Source organism: Gymnodraco acuticeps, unplaced genomic scaffold (assembly GCF_902827175.1).
Source record: "Gymnodraco acuticeps unplaced genomic scaffold, fGymAcu1.1, whole genome shotgun sequence".
NCBI classification, from domain to species: domain Eukaryota; kingdom Metazoa; phylum Chordata; class Actinopteri; order Perciformes; family Bathydraconidae; genus Gymnodraco; species Gymnodraco acuticeps.
Window position 1 is genome coordinate 20,019 of NW_022991406.1, and position 10,679 is coordinate 30,697.

At 38.0% G+C, this 10,679-nt stretch overlaps 2 protein-coding genes across 3 annotated transcripts; one reads left to right on the forward strand and one right to left on the reverse strand.

Moving 5' to 3' along the window:
• Positions 1–848: 848 nt before the first annotated feature.
• On the forward strand, positions 849–3,250 carry LOC117532430. 2 transcript variants are annotated; one of them, XM_034195763.1, is made up of 3 exons: positions 849–984; positions 1,646–2,609; positions 2,796–3,250. In XM_034195763.1, exons 2-3 carry the CDS (start codon positions 1,767–1,769, stop codon positions 3,126–3,128), a joined length of 1,176 nt encoding a protein of 391 aa, XP_034051654.1. In that variant the 5' UTR covers positions 849–984; positions 1,646–1,766; the 3' UTR covers positions 3,129–3,250. The 2 variants fall into 2 exon arrangements, with proteins under 2 accessions (XP_034051654.1, XP_034051653.1); XM_034195762.1 differs by lacking the exon at positions 849–984 and having other exon boundaries at positions 1,547–2,609.
• A 2,838-nt stretch (positions 3,251–6,088) lies between these two features.
• Positions 6,089–9,166, reverse strand: LOC117532431. Its single transcript, XM_034195764.1, has 2 exons — positions 9,003–9,166; positions 6,089–7,858 (listed from the first exon to the last, which is right to left on the reverse strand). The coding sequence occupies exons 1-2, from the start codon at positions 9,075–9,077 to the stop codon at positions 6,089–6,091; spliced, it is 1,845 nt and encodes a 614-aa protein (XP_034051655.1). The 5' UTR covers positions 9,078–9,166.
• Positions 9,167–10,679: the final 1,513 nt, after the last annotated feature.

A 10,679-nucleotide genomic window follows, 5' to 3' on the forward strand; every position in this document is an offset into this window, starting at 1 on the left:
TTTACTTGTTTATTTGGTGTAATATTATTCATTTATAGTCCAATATTATCCTATAAGTATAAGCCAGTGAATTAATCTAATCTCTTTGTTTTTCCACATTTGTTAGATGAGGAGTGACCCCAGCAGGACAAAGCCACACACCCAGAAGACTTTCAGGGAGCAGCTTGCTGCAGAATTGTTGGAGTTTGCTGAAGGCCCTGCAGAAGGCCCTGCACCTCCACCACCCCCACCTCCTCCTCCTCCTCCATCACTCACATGCATGTCCGAGTATTATGGGGAAGATGCCACCAAGGTCAGGAAGAACTGCAGGAGGGGCCTAGATGCTGGACTCAAAAGGGTGAAGACACCTGTGTACTGCAGGAAGTGTCAGGTCCCTCTGTGCTTCACTGTCAAAAAGAACTGTTTCAGGGAGTGGCACGACCTAAATACTGGAACATTCAGGTAGGTATAAAGTTCAGGTAGGTATAACGTTTTGCGAGTGTTTATTTAAAAAAAAATACGTGTTGTTTTTATATACCTAGTGTGATTTTATTGTATAGTGTGTTGGTAAAATGTTTGTTTTTACATGCTATAGTGTGTTGGTAAAATGTTTGAAATAAATCTGCCCCAGTTGGAGTCAAATGTACGGAAGAGGATTAGGGCCACATAAAACATTTTTTTGTGAGGATTTGAAAAAAATATTATTATTTTTTTGTTCTGAGAAAAAAGTCAGAATTCTGACTTTAATCTCAGAATTCTGACTTTAATCTCAGAATTCTGACTTTAATCTCAGAATTCTGACTTTAATCTCAGAATTCTGACTTTTTTCTCAGAACAAAAAAACATTATTTTTTTGGGAGAAAAAAAGTCAGAAATACCGGTAACTGTCGAACCAGCTTCACTGCGATTTACACATTGCAGTAGGCGACAATGGGGGACGTGAGTGAATTTCTGCGCGCCAGAGGGGTCCAAGAGGAAACCATATTGCAAATGGAAGAACAAAAGGTGAGTTATAAATATATAAGTGTGTTTTGGGCGTTCGTAAAAACAACGAAAAGGCGTTAGAATATGAAATGCAGACATTGATGAGCTAGCAGCAAGTGCATTAGTTTATATGCTATGGCTCCCCCCCATCTAATTCAGTAAATAATGGTTTAGTTCGTTGACACGCAAGTTTGTGCTTGTTGGAACAGTGGCGACTAACCAAGAGCAACAGCCTGGTGGTTTTCATGTTTCTGTAGAGAAGATTTCATTAAATGTGTTTAACAAGGCAGCTAGCTGACAATCAGAAGGCTATTAACCATCAAAATGATCAACATCTCAAACATCATCTCGTCTAGAATGGAGTAAGACAGTTGTGGTTGTGGCCCACAACCACAACTGTCTTACTCCATTCTAGACTTGTTTCATAAAATGTGTATTTTTTTACTATATATATATATACGCATTTTATGAAACAAGTTAGTGAGGTTAACAGTAAGAGTGTTTAACACTTTCTGGCTTTAAATTAAAGGTAGGATTTGTGTTCCTGCATATAAAGTGTTCCTGATAAATAAGAGCCGTACTCCGTAATGGACACTTTTACTGAGCATATACTGTGTAAAATAGGAAGAAGAGTCTTAACCTTACAATATTTAAACAATATATTTTCTTTTCTTTTTTGCAGATTAAAAGCAACGTTATTGTCTGATGTACAATTCAACTGCCATATTACAACCCCTCCTACGAATACCAAATTGTCCTCTTTATATTCTGCATTACATCAGTTTGCTGCGCTGCTCACAACAATGCCTGCAGAGCCGGATTTGGATGACTTAATTAAACTATACTTCAGACTTTCCCTAAGTAACAAAGAAATACTTGCTATTTTGGCACACACTAATCACATTGTAATTAGTGTCCGAACATTAAAGAGAATTTGTAAAAGACTTAACCTGTTCAGGAGGAAGAACCAGTCTGACTTGGAGGAAGTGCTAGCTTTTGTACAGCATGAGATCATGACTAATGGACAGATGCAGGGATACCGTTGGCTTCATCTCCGTGCAATTCAACAGGGCCTTGTTGTGTCACAAGATAGCATAAGACGCATCATCAAACTGGTTGATCCACAAGGTGTGGAATTAAGACGAGCCCACCGCTTGAGAAGACGTCAGTACAGATGCAGAGGGCCAAATGCACTTTGGCACATGGATGGTTATGATAAACTAAAGCCCTATGGCATTGCCATCAACGGCTGTATAGATGGTTTTAGCCGCTATGTGTTATGGATGGAAGCCTATATCACAAACAGTGATCCTAAAGTAGTTGCAAGTTACTTTATCAAAACAGTTTCAGGTATAGGTGGATGTCCAGAGAGGATTCGTGCAGACAGGGGCACGGAAAATGTTTCTGTTGAAGAAATGCAGATGTTTTTGCGAAGGAACCACCCAGACAGTTTTGCTGGGGAGAGAAGTTTCCTTTATGGAAGAAGCACAGCAAACCAGCGCATTGAAGGATGGTGGGGTATACTCCGCAAACAGAGTGCGCAGTTCTGGATGAACCTGTTCCAAACTCTCCAGGAAGATGGCCACTTCACAGGAGACTTTTTGGACAAAAGTCTTATCCAATTCTGTTACCTTAATCTTGTTCAGGTAAAATATTTTATTTATTTCTGAGATTAGTCATTAATAAAAGTAGTATGAGTAATAATAATATTATAATTCACTATGTTCGTGGACATTGCAGCAACCTCAGCCTCCATCTAGACAGGTAGAAGTTATGTCCGAAAGCTTCTTAAGACATGTCGTCTACATTTACTGTGCTTTTTTTCTATGCAGGATGAACTTGATGAAGTGGTCAACACCTGGAATTCCCACAAAATCAGACCAAGATCAACTGATGACACAGCATCTGGTCGGCCAGTGATTATGTACTCATTCCCAGAGTTGCACAGTGCTGAGGATAGACTCAAACCTATTGCCATGGAGGAGGTCAATTTGTGTATGTTAGAGTGTACTCCCAAAGGCCAGTTTCCGTGCGATGAAACTGTTTTTGAACTGTGTTGTCTACTCATGGCGGAAAACGGATGGGATGATCCAGCAGATCCATTTGCTGCAGCTGATCTATACATCCTGTTACGAGATGAAATACGACGACAAGTATTTGATTAATGGTACATGTAGCGTACATGTCATTATGCAAAACACAAAATACTGTTCAGGACAAAACTGACCTTAAAAAATAAGTAATTATTTAGTCAAAAATGTATCAATAAAAATCATAGTCAATGGTATTTCATGTATTCCTTAAATGTTTGTCTCAACACTATTTTCATTTTTCAGCTTTTCAACAGTTTTTTTTAATGGTAGCCTACTGTATGTATGGGCCAAATCTTTGTTACATTTTTCTACATTGTATACACAAATAATGTACCATGTGTTACACAATGGAAACAACTGATTGCTAATTTTCACTCAGTTGCCAGATTATTTCATGTGCGCTCTAAAAACAGTAAGGGACCAGTCATTAATATTGCCATGTAGTTTGCTGCAACTGAGAAGGCCTTGCTTACACTGGGCAAACTTCCTCCTTTAAGAAAGGATAACAACGCCATTCGCTGACATAACAAACCTGCTAGTGCCATTTATTGGTGAATACAAACATCACTTTAGAATGACTTATTGATTGCCACATGCATACAATAATGAACATGTTAATTTTTCAGTATAACTCCATTGTTTTTACTAAAAATGTCTGATCACATTCTTGCAAAAGTGTAAGCACAAATTGAATGATTTAAGCAATAGATACATCGGTCACACCTTTTTGCATAACACATTCATTAAATGGATCAGATTGTCTTTATGCAGTAACACATTTTATATATTTCAATTACTTATATTTCAAAATGTGGTTACATTTATGTATTCTCGGAACTCAATGAAACAATTTAGCCGTAATAACTTGAGGTGAACAGACTTTGGGAGCTTGGTTGTGAGTTCATACTAATAGGAGCACATTTGATCCAATGCTGATACAATGAGTATGTCAGTGCAGTATTCATCATATGTTCTCAGTATTGATATACATCAGTCTTTTACCTGTATCACCATAACATTACAACCTAGTGTTGGCAAAAATAAATAATTAACTTTATTAAGACAATAAAGGATACCATTTCTAGACAATTAAATACACATTTGTAAAAAAGGCATCAAGAACTCAAAGCATAGATAAACAGAATGGTAGTGTTCTTAATGAATTTGCAATTATTGTATCATTGTTTTTAATGCCACATGACTAATTAAATTCTCACATTAGTGTCAAATATGAATTACTATAAGATATTTTAGAGAAGTCTTGGAACAACTATTGTAAAGCTTATTTATTCAATCACTTTATACCCATAAGAATAGGAAACTTTATCAACATTCAATTGAAGGCCTGCATACAAATGTGGTGTAAGAAAATACATTTGATTCACAATGTAACCTTAACTTACATTTCAATGTTAAAAGTAACATTTAACAAAACATGAGAATTCCGCACAAGGATGACCGGAAAATTACAGCCCTTTTGCTTTGCCTTTTTTTTTAAATTATTGGTTGATCCACAAGATGTGAAATATAGAAACGGAACAAATATCTGCCTGTAATGTGCCAGTGCAATAACAATTATTAAAGTATCAAAAAATAAAAGATAGGTTTTGTTGCACACAACAATGCCTGCAAAACAGATGTTGAGACTTAATACAATTTACCTTCAGAATGTCTTTCAGTATCAAAGCAATACTTGCAATCTTAGTAAAAAGCAAACAATTGTAATCATAACTTCTCATAACTGAGATAACTGGTAGAAGACTAGTTCAGTCTGTTTATATGCACATCTGACAGTTGTGTGTGTGTGTGTGTGTGTGTGTGTGTGTGTATAGGGAAAGTGTGTATGTGTATCTACTTGTTTAGAAGAACCAACCAGTCCACCACTTGAAACTTTAACAAGACATTTGGAATCAAGGCAATGTGACACCTGAGGAAACATTTGATCATACAACATTTTAAGCATTATTTTAAGATTATGTCTTAATTACTTTTTACACTAGTATAAAATATGTTCTAAATAAACAAGATGTGAAATATAGAAACGGAACAAATATCTTAAAAATAATGCTTAAAATGTTGTATGATCAAATGTTTCCTCAGGTGTCACATTGCCTTGATTCCAAATGTCTTGTTAAAGTTTCAAGTGGTGGACTGGTTGGTTCTTCTAAACAAGTAGATACACACACACACACACACACACACAACTCTCAGATGTGCATATTAACAGACTGAACTAGTCTTCTACCAGTTATCTTAGTTATGAGAAGTTATGATTACAATTGTTTGCTTTTTACTAAGATTGCAAGTATTGCTTTGATACTGAAAGACATTCTGAAGGTAAATTGTATTAAGTCTCAACATCTGTTTTGCAGTCATTGTTGTGTGCAACAAAACCTATCTTTTATTTTTGGATACTTTAATAATTGTTATTGCACTGGCACATGTCTTAATTACTTTTTACACTAGTATAAAATATGTTCTAAATAAACAAGTATGCTTTGAACAAGGCACTTGCTTTGCAACTTTATATTCCAGTCAATGGTCAGATAAGGGGTTAGTTACACATTCATGCTTTTACACAAGTTATTCACCTGGGTAAGTGGCATATCATTTTACAATTTACACAAAAAGTAAGAGGGAGCAAACAGTACATTGTATTTTACAACTGTCTGTTTCCATATAAGAACAATGAAGCATGCCACTGTTCTTGTTTGAATCCTTAAACATCTTAGCAGTATTAAAAGGTCTTGAATTACATGAACAAATTACATTTCTGTCAAGTCAGGTTTGTGTTCTGCAACTGGAGAATAATAGTCAATATGCAAGTTTGTTGTAGTTTGTGAACACACCACCAAGTTTGTGTAGTGAAAGATGGGCTCCCTTCTGGCCAGCTGGACTTCTCTATAACTATTAAAGGTCCTGGTGAAGTGCTTCCCAAATATACAGTATAGATTACTTGCAATTCTGCACAACTACTTCGAACATGAAAAACTCTTAACAGTTTGGATTGGTTTGGTTATTGTTGTTGGAGTCTAAACAATGTCCATAACCCACACATTGCTCTCAAGAACTGCATTGAATTCTGAACGGAAATCTGGGAAGTTCTCATAGCTGTCAGCTATGTGCAGAATATTCCCACATGTGTGTGCAATCGGTCTTCTTGTGAACTCTGTCATTTTCTCAAATCCCACGTAGATGCTGTCTGTCACAATGAGATCAGATCCTGTGCAGAACCGTAGACACTTCTGAAGTTTACTCTCATCTAGCTCTCTGATGAATCTTTTCAGATGATTTGCTACCTCTTTTTGGTTTGTAGTCAAATCAACATCAAATTTCAGTAGTTTGCAGACTTTTTTTGTGGTGGGTTGCAGGTCAGACAACAACTTAGTCAGTGCCTCTGGACTGAGGTTGAGATGTTGATGGTTAATCTCCCTCCAGCAGTCAATAACGAACATCGGTTTTTGGACCATCTCTTTGTGGGCAATTTCTTCAATTATTTTAGGAAGATTCTCTGCGCTGACTTTCCTTCTACAGCCATAGCTGTCGAGAACCTCCAAAAGGTCATCAGTGTCAACTGCAGTGAAATCAGTCAGCGCTTGCATCAAAACTTCACGTTCTTGGCTGCTCACAAATTGCATAAAATATGCTTTGAGGTCACTGTACACATTATCAAACAGCACATGTTCAAGGAAAGGCAGTGAAAGTTTGTTTGGGAAATATTCACAATCTTGGTAACCTTTCAAAAGGATTCTTCCAATTGCCCTCCATGTTTCAGCAGGAAAATCATGGCGAATGTAGGGCACTTTAACTGTTGTCCCAAGTGTGCATCTCTCATAGAATTCTTGCCAGAAGCAGCTGAGAACATCCCTCAGTACCCCAGAACCACTGCCTGCTTCTTCCTTGTTATCTGGGAGAATGCGCCTCACATTCAATGATTTGTTTAAAATCTCTGCATCAGAAAAGGCAGTAATCATGTCAGCTAGGGTGTTTGCATGATGTACAGTGATTGTTAGTTGTTTCTCTGCCTCAAGTGGACTGGCGGGGACAGGAACATTCTCAAATATGAGTGTGTCTTCTTCATCTTCCTCGATGCCGAAATGAGGACCAAAGGTGATTTCAGGATCACTAGAAATGTTTAGTGATCGCTGTATGTCGTCCAAAACAATAATGACATCTGTGTAGTCGTCATTTTCACCCGAGACAAGATTAAACTCAGAAGTCTCTTCAACTGTGTCGCTGTCAGCGTTTGCAGAAGGTTTTCGCTTTGTGGCAATGTAAAATCGCAACATTGTCATTTGCACAGTTTTGTACATTGTGCTAATTGAAGGGCATGTTTCAGCTGTAAGGCAGTTTTGTTTAAAATCCCACACCTCAAAGTCGAACTCTAATTCAGGTCCTTTAGGTGATATTCCATCAGGAAAAAATAGTGTCTTTCCTGTTTCAAGGATTTCATTCAAACCAGCATTAGTTGATAGCTTAATTGTTCTAGTGCCACCTCCTTGTTTTGCCCTTACTTGTTTGGTTGTGTTAGTGTCATTGTGAATCCAGCCTATTTCAATATTTCTTGTGGCTTTCAGCTTCTTTGTCTGTGTTTTTCTTGTTTCTGTACCTGATGCGTTTCCTTGAGAACTTTCCGATCTCACTGTCATTTTTTCCCTCAGTCTTTCATAAAGGCCTTTTTTTCGCTTTGATGTGGGCCTTTTACTTCTACAATGATTAAAGATGGCTATTCGGTCTCCGTAGGAGGGGATGTATTTTTGAAGAGTGGCATCATCCATAAGACCAATGACGTCGCTGTCAATCTGCAAAGAAGAAAGAAAAGAAAACACAATGAAGTTTGTGCACATTGTATAACTATTGTCAACCCTTGTACATCGTTATATATAGATATATACTATTTTGCCATTTCGCAGACCAAATCAGTCCTGTTCATAATACAAAACATTCATTAATTTTCAGAATATTAACCCTTAAAAAGCCAGTTTTTGCCATGATGGTACTGTTGTCACTTTATTAGAAAAAAACAGAAACTACTAGTTTCCCTGGTTACCCTAAAGTTTATAACCTTCACATAAGTATAACCCTTAAAAGTGTTTTTAAAGTGGATTATTACAGCCGGAGACTCGCAACGGCGGTGGACTTTCACAGCACCGCTGCACCGGACCTGCCGGAGCCACCAGAGCCTCGCAACGGCGGGTGTTTGCGGCGGCGGATGCGGTACCGGCGCTGTGAAAGTCCACGGCCCACCTATGCCAGAGCCAGCGGCCCACCAACGGCAGCTTTCAGTAACGTTAACGTTAGAGACTGACATGATACGCAGCGATACTAGATACAATTACCAACACTGTCCTGCTGTTTTAATCTCCTTCAGACAGTACAGCAGGATTCATATTCATATGCTGATAATTCTGTGATTGTGGGATACAAGGACAATGGCCCAAACCCCTGTGGTAACAATGCTACAGTACCGAGAGGGGTTTTACTGGGCGAATTTTGGGAATATAATTAGCAACGGCCTCCTTGCGTTGTACTTTGACCACTGATCTCTAAACTGTTACAGGCAAAAATAATTTGAAGTAATGATGGCAAACAAAAAGAAGTTTGGGCGATATGTATTTCCCATGGTTTTTCCCCGCCAGGTTGGTGAGCGGTAGCTGTCAGGCTCTCAGCTAGCTGCTAGCTGCCTTGTTAAACACACTTAATGAAATCTCTACAGAAACATGAAAACCACCAGGCTGTTGCTCTTGGTTAGTCGCCACTGTTCCAACAAGCACAAACTTGCGTGTCAACGAACTAAACCATTATTTACTGAATTAGATGGTGGGGAGCCATAGCATATAAGCTAATGCACTTGCTGCTAGCTCATCAATGTCTGCATTTCATATTCTAACGCCTTTTCGTTGTTTTTACGAACGCCCAAAACACACTTATATATTTATAACTCACCTTTTGTTCTTCCATTTGCAATATGGTTTCCTCTTGGACCCCTCTGGCGCGCAGAAATTCACTCACGTCCTCCATTGTTGCCTACTGCAATGTGTAAATCGCAGTGAAGCTGGTTCGACAGTTACCGGTATTTCTGACTTTTTTCTCCCAAATAATTTTTTTTTTTTTTGTTCTGAGAAAAAAGTCAGAATTCTGAGATTAAAGTCAGAATTCTGAGATTAAAGTCAGAATTCTGACTTTTTTCTCAGAACAAAAAATAATAATATTTTTTTCAAATCCTCACAAAAAAATTTTTTATGTGGCCCTAATCCTCTTCCGTACAAATGTTACCTATGTTTCTGTTTTTTTTTATTGTGCAAGTACACTTACACACAATGACCTACAGTGTGGTTTTATTGTATAGTGCGTTGGTACAGTTACACACAGCTACACTTACACATACACACCTACACATACCCACACAGCTACACACACCTACACATACCCACACAGCTACACTTACACATACACACCTACACATAAACACACACATCTACATTTACACACACCTAGTACACATACTCACACACACATAAATATATATATATTTTTAAAACAAATATTATTTTTATTTTTTTGGGTGGAATGAATACCTATAGTGATGATTCAATGTAATACAATGATTTTTATAGTCTGGTACCTGAAAAAGGTCAAATGGCACTGATAGAACCAAATGTGCCCAAATGTGCCCAAAGCTTATTCCGCCTGGACTTTATTTTCATAAACCTCTCTAAAAAGGTCAAATGTCACTTGTTTTGCCTCAATCTTGATACAGGGTACTTATTATATGTTATACTTTGGATTCCTAAAGCTTTTAGGCTACTAACCCATCATTCAAGGTTGGTCTTCACTATAAGTAATGGGTTTTCTTTAGGCGGAGACAGGAATTTACATTTTTTTGCTATGTTCCATCTGAATTTACTCTGACACAGAAAAATCTATATTGATTCTGACACTTCTACATCCAACTCACAGATGTAACCTTGCTTTGATAACAACAATTATTCATATAAACCTTTTAGAAGTGAAGTTATAGTCATTTGTTCTGGGAATGTCATTTTCGAGCCTGAAACCTGAAAAACAGGCTCGGGGTTTAACAGGTTAATCCCATTGCGGTTTGCTTTCATGCGTTTGACATCACTTATTTTTGCATTTGTTATATTCCCTTTCACATCATCAGCTGATATTCTGATGGGGATTCCTGTCACAACTCCCCTGACTAGCTTTCTGCCACTGAACAGTGAACATTCCACTTTCTCAGCCTCCACGGCACTCATCTGTATTGCTCTCCCCTGTTGCTCTCTATCCCTACATTTGATCAACATTGATGCATTCCTCAATACTTTAGCACTCGTTACCTCCCCGATGTCTTTACTGATGGGTTTAGTTAACCGTATAGGGTTCCACACGCCGAACGAAGCTCCCTCTTGCGCAAGTTTCACAACCACCATGAACTCCTGTTGCCTATTTCCGACTACTCTTTCTCTCCATTCATCCTCGCTCTCATCCGAATTAGTATGTCCTCCCTTTTTACGTTTATTTCTCCTCACTATATCCCATTTTCCATTTTCACAACTCCCGCCTGCTGCGTCCATGTCTCCTGACTCGCTTTCTGCCTCGTCATTTCCCTCTGCCATC

What these genes read in the sequence shown, in the direction of transcription:
- LOC117532430 (XM_034195762.1), top strand. Translation starts at nt 1,551, where the DNA reads ATGGACACTTTTACTGAGCATATACTGTGTAAAATAGGAAGAAGAGTC. An exon ending in GTTACCTTAATCTTGTTCAG is followed by an intron (nt 2,610 to 2,795) that starts GTAAAATATTTT and finishes TTTTCTATGCAG; the next exon opens with GATGAACTTGATGAAGTGGT.
- LOC117532431 (XM_034195764.1), bottom strand. Translation starts at nt 9,077, where the DNA reads ATGGAGGACGTGAGTGAATTTCTGCGCGCCAGAGGGGTCCAAGAGGAA. An exon ending in TGCAAATGGAAGAACAAAAG is followed by an intron (nt 7,859 to 9,002) that starts GTGAGTTATAAA and finishes TCTTCTTTGCAG; the next exon opens with ATTGACAGCGACGTCATTGG.